A 9,718-nucleotide genomic window follows, 5' to 3' on the forward strand; every position below is an offset into this window, starting at 1 on the left:
AGAACTGCTAGGCTGCTGGGACCCATCAGACTGAACCCTGTGCTGGAGATTATCTCCCAAGCAGATACTCTCCTCCGAACCCGGGATGTAGGGCTTTGAAACTAGAAAATGCCAGGTCTGAAAGAGAGGAAAGAACAAGTCCAGCAACACACAGAGCTCTGTGTATTCAGAGAGAACTTGGCAGGGTTGTGTTCGGGCAGAGAAACTCCGAGTGGTACAAAGGGACGTGCCCAGAGTGGAGAAATCATGCTAATTGTGTGCACCAGAGCTGGAGAACGCCACCCAAAATGAAGAGAGAAAGGGAAGCCCTGTCCAGAGCCTTCAATGCCCTGCGCCTCACTCCTTTTCTCTACCTGCTTCTGATCCAGACAGGTAGGAGACCAGAGGGTAAGACAGGGTCTGGAGAAGGGACCCGGGGCTTTCGAAGGAGAGGGAGGGGAGAGCTGAGGGCCAGAATGCCTTTGGGGTGGGAGGAGGGGAGAATGCTTAGCCACCGTGGGAAGCGTCTCAGTGAATTCAGGCATTCGTGTTGAATGTATTTCTTCATTCTGTGTGCCTCCTGCCCGGCCCCTGCCCCCCATCCCCCAAAGCCTGCATGACTTTGCAGCTCCCACGGCATTCAGTACATTAGATGGAGGGCAATGAGCTGTTTCTGATGGGATGTCTTGTTGGCGTGGGCCAGTCCGGCATTCTTTCCGAGGGACTATGGTGGGCCTTGGAGGGGTGGGGAAATCTTGGTTTTGTGTCTCCCCAGCCGCCACCCTGGCTTCTCTGAGTGTAAAATAACAAGGGAGATGAAAGAAGCTTTGGAGATAATAAGCCTCCTGGTTTGGGAGAGTAACACCAACCTATGCGTAACACACACGCCATAGACACCTACCTCCCCCTACCAACTTCTTGGAGAAATGATCTTATTTGAAATACATGTGCTTATGTGCGCACACGCACGCACGCACACACACACACTATTCCAGAGAGCCTAGGAATTCACAATTTAGTGGGGCAAATAAGATGCAGAGATCATTTTAATAAAATGCAGAAACTACTATGAGTCAGAGAGGCAGAGGGTTCCAAGAATCAGAGAGAGGTCACCTACCCCATCAGGAAGCTGGCGCTGGTGGTACAGAATGGGAGTGGGGGAATATCAGGGGAGGTTTCCTGGGAATGTCTGCACTGAATTTTAAAAGATGAGAAAAACAGATAGGTGTGGGAGTGAGCATTATAGTTGGGAAAATGCGCCAAGGTCAACAGCTTGAAATGGTATCACATGTTAGGAGCAGCCCAGTCAGTCACCGCTGCTGGAGAAGAAAGTGTGGGTGGAGTTAGGTGAGTCTGGTAAACCCTGCTAAGGAAACTGTAATATAATTTGCAAACAATGGGAGCGGGGGAGGACATTGAATGGTTTTTAATCTGGGAACCAGCAGGGCCAGAGTATAGCTCAGATCCCTCACTCTCCAGTGAGGCATTGGAGGTGAAACCACAGGCAAGCAAGATAGGAAAGGAAGCCTGTATCCATTTGCTGGAACCATAGACTGGGTGGCTTCAACAGCAGAAATGTATTGTCTCACAGCTCTGGAGGCTAAAGGTTCCAGATCAAGGTGCTGGCAAGGCTGTGCTCCCTCTGAAGGCCTTCGGGAAGGTTCTGTTCCAGCGCTCTCTGCTGGCTTCTGGGAGTTCCTTGGCTGTGACAGATTAACTTTAATCTTCACATGGCATTCTCCCTGTGCTTGTGTGTATATCCAAATTTCTCCTTTTTAAAAGGACACCAGTCATCTTCGATTAGAGGCCCACCCCACTCCAGCATGACCTCATCTTAGCTTATTACCTTGGCAATGACCACACGGCAAAATAAGGCCACATTCTGAGATACTTGGGGTTAGGACTTCAAGATATGACTTTTAGGGGACACAAGTCAAACCATAGCGAGGCTATTGCAATAGTTCAGGAGAGAAATGACCTGGGCTGGAATTGGAATAAAGAGAGGGGGAGTGAGGGATGTTGAGATAATATTTTGGAGGGAAAGTCAGGACCTAGTGATTTATAGGAAGTGAAACGATCTAGAGAAGGAGGTAGGGTTTCTGTGTGAAACCATAAATTTTAAAAATTGGGCAAGGTTGGGAGATATGATAGCTAGTGTTGCGCTCACGTTGAGGTTGAAACGCCTATGAGACATCTGTGGGAAAATGTTGAATAGCCTAAAGCTGGAGGATTGGAGAGAAGTATTCGGAAACTGTCAGCCAAGAGGTGAGATTTAAAACAAGGATAATGAATAAATATTACCTTGGAGGAGAAAATGAGCTAAATATGGAACATTGAGGAACCCCAAGATTTGCAGAGGAAGGCAGAGAATAAAGCCCACTGAGGAGACCCAGAAGGAACAATCAGAGACACAGAGGGAGACCTGGGAGACTGTGGTATCCAGAAAGTGAAGGGAGTTGGGAGTTTCCCAGACAATCATCATCAAATGTATCAAGGAGCCCAGTATAATAAGGACCTGGAAGAGCCCATTGGATATGCCAGTTAAAAGGTTACCATTAGGGACTTACCTGGTGGCACAGTGGTTAAGAATCCGTCTGCCAATGCAGGGGTACACGGGTTCGAGCTAGGCCTGGGATGAGGAAAGACTGTTCCGTGAGGTTTTTCAGGCACCAAGCTGATGGAGTGCTATCAGCTTTGACATGTGTTTCCCATGGTCAGTCTGAGATTTATCTTCATTTCTTTTAGGTAGAGGATTAAAAAAGAAAAGGAGGGAGGTTTTTCTAAATCAGCCTGTAAATGGTGTCTACAACTTTTACTAGTATTATTGGCTAGAACTCAGTAGTATCATAATTAATTGCAAGGGAGGCTGGGAAATGTATTTTTAAGATTGGCACTAAAAGGGGGGCTGGACCATGTGGCCCTGGCTCCCAGAGATTTACCTTAATCCCTTGCCATACTCCCTTATGACAGCATCACCAACCTGGCCTCAGGCAAGTAACACTTAGTGCTCTAAACCTAATATGGCCTAAAGAGTCTTTCCTAAATTCATCACAGCCCTATTCCTGGAACATTCAAACAAGGTTTTTCTAGAGGCTAGGATACTACTCACAGACATAAACACAGCATGCCATAAATCTAGATAATCTGATTTGCAAGATGTTATTCTCTGGGATCCTAGAGTCAACCCATCCTCTACCGACCCAATAGGAAGAAGTCCCTTGCCTGGTTTCTACCCTTTTAGTCCTAAGATCACCTTCACATTGTAGGTGCTGTCTTTTTTTTTTTTTTTAACATCTTTATTGAAGTATAATTGCTTTACAATGGTGTGTTAGTTTCTGCTTTATAACAAAGTGAATCAGTTATATATATACATATGTTCCCATACCTCTTCCCTCTTGCGTCTCCCTCCCTCCCACCCTCCCTATCCCACCCCTCCAGGCAGTCACAAAGCACCGAGCTGATCTCCCTGTGCTATGCAGCTGCTTCCCACTAGCTATCTACCTTACGTTTGGTAGCATATATAATGTTCATGCCTCTCTCTCGCTTTGTCACAGCTCACCCTTCCCCCTCCCCATATCCTCAAGTCCATTCTCTAGTAGGTCTGTGTCTTTATTCCTGTCTTACCCCTAGGTTCTTCATGACATTTTTTTTTCTTAAATTCCATATATATGTGTTAGCATACGGTATTTGTCTCTCTCTCTTTCTTACTTACTTCACTCTGTATGACAGATTCTAGGTCGATCCACCTCATTACAAATTGCTCAATTTCGTTTCTTTTTATGGCTGAGTAATATTCCATTGTATATATGTGCCACATCTTCTTTATCCATTCATCCAATGATGGACACTTAGGTTGTTTCCATCTCCGGGCTAGCAGATGCGAGGCAGGAAATCCCATCTAAATTATCACAGAAACTAAGAGCTGGAGAAATCTTAAGGATCATGTAGCCAAACGATTTCTGCCTGATACACAGAGCCATAAGGATTCCTAGCAGCACCCCGAGGTACTGGGGAGGACAGGGCTCTGGTCCTCACTACCTCTTTGACCAAATCAGGTGAACTAGAACTAAATTTCATTCCTTTTCAATTTCCATAAGGTTTTGTGGGAACAAAAATACCTTTAATTTAAAAATTTTGAAAATAGTTGATTTTGTCCATTCTAACTCCTGCTAATTGAGACTCCTCTCAGTAACAAGTATATAATATTCATACATATGGTGGCTTTCATCATTAAAGTAGTCTCTTCCATGCTTAAGGTTTTATGATTGTAACATCCTTGACAGGTGATGGATCATAGAATGTCAGGGTGGAGAAGGCCCCTAGAGATCATCTGGTCCCACCACCTCACTATTCAGAGGAGGAAATGGAAGCACAAGGAGGTGAAAGAAGAGCCAATTGGTGTTTCCTTGACCAATTCCATAGATGATAAGCTCATTACTTAACAATGCATTTGCTCCCAAAATGGACTGGATATGTTTTTAAATTAAATTTGCTTCGGGCTTCCCTGGTGGCGCAGTGTTTGAGAGTCCGCCTGCCGATGCAGGGGACATGGGTTCATGCCCCGGTCTGGGAAGATCCCACATGTCGTGGAGCGGCTGGGCCCGTGAGCCACGGCTACTGAGCCTGCGCGTCCAGAGCCTGTGCTCCGCAACGGGAGAGGCCACAACAGTGAGAGGCCCGCGTACCGCAAAAAAAAAAAAATTTGCTTCGATCTCCACAACTAACCTTTTAGTTCCATTGCCTCCTGGTTTGGTGTGGGTCCTCGAGGTACAAGGAGAGGAATAGGGATTGGAAAGGTACAGCTCACCTTCCCCAAATCTACACTGCAGCAGTAGCAGAGTGGGAAACAGGGGTGAGAAAGAAGGAGGGAACTTCAGAGGCAATGACAGTCAAAGGAAGCAGCTGGGGGTGCAGAGGAATGGAGAACCTGACACGTATGTGTCTATTCAGCTAAACTCAGTCCTGTTCCTAGCTGACATCCTCTCCAGAAGACCCCTCCCTCAGGTGGCTGTATTGCTCTGCAAGGCCAGGTACAAGGCCAACGAGCAGCATCTGTTCAGGCCCCAAAGTTCCTAAGAGATCTCTGAAATGTGAGATGTGTCTCTGGATGGGGCTGCCATCGGACAAGATGGTCAAATCCCAGAACTAACTACAAGGCTGGAACAAACCATGAGACCATCTCGTTACCACTCATTTGACCTGTGGGAAATCTGAGCCCTGAACAGATAAGCAACTTCTCCCAGGTCCTAAGTCAACAATAGGGCCCCGATCTCTGATGCTCAATCCTGTGTTCTCTCCCCTACACCACAGTAACTGACATACAGATCATGCTTTTGCACTGTGAACTGGAGAAGACACTTGCTCTTGTTATCGTTATCATCCTTATTTTCTAAAAGAGAAGAGTGAGGCCTAGAAGGATGACTTGCCCAAATTCTCACAGCCAGTAAGCAGTGGAGCCCAATCTTACAAGGTCTTCTGACTCCAAGCTCTTTGCTTGACCTGTCCCAAATCCCTCTTCCATAGGGGATGCAAATTGGGCTGGAGTTTGGGTGAATCTCCACGACTGTTCTGCCCTGGGCAGGCCTAGTATGATGCTACGTGCAGCTGAGACAAGGATAGGGGAGGCTCTTGGTATGACCGGAGAGTTGTCCAGTTGTCCTCAGGCCCCTAAACTTGCCCTCTCCTGGCACTGTCTCACCACACCCTCCTTTCTTTGGGAATCTACATTTCCATGCTTTCTCCCTCCCTCACTTTCCCAATGCCCAATTAAGGAGAAAATCTGACAAATTCACTCTAGGGTCTAATGACCTATAAGCTTCAGGGGGTAGGGATGTTTGTCAGTTTTGCTCACTGATATATCCTGGGGACATAGAACAGTGCCTGGCACATGGGGAGTCTCAATACATATTTCCATCAATGGGCCACATAAGGTATGGGTTACCTGGAATCTTCCTCAAGAGGAAGGCAATAGGGAAAACCACCAGAGGCAGAGGTCCAAATTGAAGAAGGATTGAGGGCAAAGGGATGGGTGTGAGGGATGACAGGGGAGCAGAGGGGCCAGAGCTACAGTCGAAGGGTAAGAAGGAAGGACTGACAGGGAGTGAAGGTCCAGAAGGGTGAGGCATGGAGAGACCAGAGGACTCGAAGATGGGAGTGAGGTTAGGAGCCAGGGCCTGACGCTGCCCTCACCTCGTGGGTCTCTGTCCACAGAGCCCCTGGAGGGGGTGAACATCACCAGCCCGGTGCGCCTGATCCATGGCACAGTGGGGAAGGCGGCCCTGCTTTCTGTGCAGTACAGCAGCACCAGCAGTGACAAACCCGTTGTCAAGTGGCAGCTGAAGCGGGACAAGCCAGTGACCGTGGTTCAGTCCATCGGCACAGAGGTCATCGGTACCCTGAGGCCCGACTACCGAGACCGCATCCGCCTCTTTGAAAACGGCTCCCTGCTTCTCAGCGACCTGCAGCTGGCCGACGAGGGCACCTATGAGGTTGAGATCTCTATCACCGATGACACCTTCACTGGAGAGAAGACCATCAACCTCACTGTAGATGGTAAAGTCTCTGGCAGGGAAGGAGGCGGGACTGGTGACTGGGACTGGGGCCACGTCCACCCAGTACATTAGCTAGACCCCAGGAAAAGCCACACAAAAGCCGCTTGGGAGTGAGCCAACTGGAATGTTAGAGGTTCGCAGATAGGCCATAGCTAACTCATATACAGCGCTTACTACGTGCCAGAAATGATTGTAAGTGCTTTGCCTATATTGACTCATGTAATGCTCATAGTAATCTAGGGGTAGTTAATATCATGGACCCCATTTTGCAGATGAGGAAACTGGGGCATAAGTTCAGGCAGCTAGTAAGTGGTAGAGCCAATATTTGAACCTATTTCGACCTAAGCTTAGCCCAACTGAAATATCTTCCAGGCTGGGTCAGTTTAAGACATCTTGGAAAGGTATGTGGGAAGAAGGGAAGGGAAGGTCCACGAGGGCAGGGACCATAGCTGTCTTGTTCGGCATTGTACTCCCTGTGCTCAGTATGTGCTCAATAAATAGTGGGTAAATAGATGAGTGAGTGGATGTATGGATGGATGGGTGGACGGATGGTGCTAAAGAGCTGGAGTGATGATCTCTCAATACCGCAGACTGAGTTGGAAGGTAGGCAGTTAAGAAGGGGAAGGGAGATGCTTTTGGCCTGTGGCTCACAGGCTCCCCCCACCCCCGTGCTCAGTGCCCATTTCGAGGCCCCAGGTGTTAGTGGCTTCGACCACGGTGCTGGAGCTCAGCGAGGCCTTTACCCTGAACTGCTCGCACGAGAACGGCACCAAGCCCAGCTACACATGGCTGAAGGACGGCAAGCCCCTCCTCAACGACTCGCGGATGCTCCTGTCCCCCGACCAAAAGGTGCTCACCATCACCCGCGTGCTCATGGAGGACGACGACCTGTACAGCTGTGTGGTGGAGAACCCCATCAGCCAGGGCCGCAGCCTGCCCGTCAAGATCACCGTGTACAGTGAGTCTCCCGCTGCCCTCCCTTGGGACTCAAAGCCCTGAGAGGCAGGTGCCCATGAGAGGCTAAGGACATCCCAGACAGAGTGCCACTGGAGGGGGAGAGAGGCAGAGATGGGCCAGCTCTCCCTGGAGGACAGCCACAGGTAGGAAGTGAGCTCTGGGCAAGGTCCACCACTGGCCAGCCATGCTGCCTGGGGTTCCTTTTCTATTTCTTCGGCCGCAGGAATCTCTCCTCACCACACCTCCTGCCCCCTCTGAAGTCTCTCCCCACTCTCTGCCTCTCTCTCCCTAGGAAGAAGCTCCCTCTACATAATCTTGTCCACAGGAGGCATCTTCCTCCTTGTGACCTTGGTGACAGTCTGTGCCTGCTGGAAACCGTCCAAAAAGTCTGGGTAACTCTCCAAGTTCCTCTCCCTGAGCACCTGAATCCTTCAACCCATCCCAGCCCCAAGCTCTGTTCTTTCCTTTGTCTCTTTAAACGCCTTTCCTCCCAGGGCCCCGCACCTCTTCCCAGGAGATCCATCTTTCCACATTCTGTGCTCACAACCCTGACAATCCCAGCACGATGAATGCTGGTTTCACTTACACGGCACCTTTTGTGAGCCAGGCACTGTGTTTGTGGTTAGGGTGTTACCTTTAAATGTGATTATCTGCAGCTTACAGACAACGACCCGAGACTCAGATTAGTTAAATGACTAGCCCACAGTCACAATGCTAGGGACGGACTCAGGAGGCAAACCTAGATGGGACGCATCCCAAAGCTCTGGACTACTCCCCCTCCCACCGCACTCAGCCCGTCTTCCTGTTACAAGGCCTCGTTTATGGCCATCAGATTCCCCCAGTGTCCTCGCCCCCAGAACTTCTCCTGCTCACACTCGACAGCTCTGTTCACAGGGTGCTGGGTTGATTTGCAGGAAGAAGAGGAAGCTGGAGAAGCAAAACTCCCTGGAATATATGGATCAGAATGATGACCGCCTGAAAGCAGAAGGTGAGCTCCCAGCCACACACTCACCCGTCCCATCTTCACTCAGATCAGTAAGCTGCTGGGAAAAGGCCGAAATGGGCGACAAAGAAGCCAGCTCTGCAGGGCCCCTTCCTGCACCAACTGCACGAAGACTGCAGAGCAGGGAGAGGAGCGGCCAAGGTAGGACCTCAGGTATTCCAGACCATTTGGTGGAGGCTGGCTTCCCGATGGCCTTACCTGGCCATCGGGAAGCAAAGAGTGTAGGTGCTGGCTGGTGGAAAGGGTTCTATACCTGGGCCAGCCACCCCATTCTTTGCTCCGTGCAGCAGACACCCTCCCACGGAGTGGAGAGCAGGAGCGGAAGAACCCCATGGCACTCTACATCCTGAAGGACAAGGTGAGCAGCTTTGGGCTGGGCGCCCCACAAACACTCCACCAGCCCCTACCATGTTCTGGTATTACGTAGCCATACCATATTGATATACCTTTCTAGGACTCAGAATAACCCTAAGAAATATTTGTGTCATCCCCACTTTAGAGATGAGAAAAATACGGCTGACAGGGGTGAAATGACTTGCCCAGGATCAAACAAGTAAATCAGTGGCAAATCTAGGCTTCAAACCCAGGTCTTTGGACACTGTCTCTGGTGATTTCCCTACTATTCCATAAACCAACTCTGTCCCATGCTGTCCAAGGCAGGTGGAAGGTGCAGAGTAAGTGGACAAAGCACTCAAACTAATGCATTTCAACATTTAATGAGCACCTATTATGTGCCAGGCACCACATCAAGTGTCCTGTGTTGCAAGCAAAAACAGACCTACGCCTGCAGCCCTCCAGGCAGCCGGAGTGTGGAGGGAACTATGTCCCCTCCACCTCGGTATTCCCAGCGGCCTGGAACAGCAGGCGCCCTCCCAGCCCTGGCCAGCTGTCCGCTGACCCCTCGCGGCACGTGTCCTTGCAGGACTCCCCGGAGCCCGAGGAGAACCCCGCCCCGGAGCCTCGGAGCGCGACCGAGCCCGGCCCGCCCGGCTACTCCGTGTCGCCTGCCGTGCCGGGCCGCTCGCCGGGGCTGCCTAGCCGCTCTGCCCGCCGCTACCCGCGCTCTCCAGCGCGCTCCCCCGCCACGGGCCGGACGCACACGTCGCCGCCCCGGGCCCCGAGCTCGCCCGGCCGCTCGCGCAGCGCCTCGCGCACACTGCGGACTGCGGGCGGCGTGCACCTGATCCGCGAGCAAGACGAGGCCGGCCCGGTGGAGATCAGCGCCTGA

The 9,718-nt window shown here is 50.6% G+C and overlaps 1 protein-coding gene across 3 annotated transcripts; it reads left to right on the forward strand.

The window, feature by feature from the left end:
* Positions 1 to 122: 122 nt before the first annotated feature.
* On the forward strand, positions 123 to 9,718 carry HEPACAM (hepatic and glial cell adhesion molecule; the record flags this gene model as incomplete). Of its 3 annotated transcripts, none has more annotated exons than XM_082843902.1 (7): positions 123 to 372; positions 6,190 to 6,531; positions 7,207 to 7,488; positions 7,780 to 7,879; positions 8,402 to 8,475; positions 8,778 to 8,848; positions 9,413 to 9,718. In XM_082843902.1, the coding sequence occupies 7 exons, from the start codon at positions 288 to 290 to the stop codon at positions 9,716 to 9,718; spliced, it is 1,260 nt and encodes a 419-aa protein (XP_082700028.1). The 3 variants fall into 3 exon arrangements, with proteins under 3 accessions (XP_082700028.1, XP_082700026.1, XP_082700027.1); XM_082843900.1 differs by having other exon boundaries at positions 288 to 372; positions 7,780 to 7,873; positions 8,402 to 8,631; XM_082843901.1 differs by having other exon boundaries at positions 288 to 372; positions 7,780 to 7,873.

This window comes from Leucopleurus acutus (assembly GCF_964270905.1).
Source record: "Leucopleurus acutus genome assembly, chromosome: 8".
Classification (NCBI taxonomy): domain Eukaryota; kingdom Metazoa; phylum Chordata; class Mammalia; order Artiodactyla; family Delphinidae; genus Leucopleurus; species Leucopleurus acutus.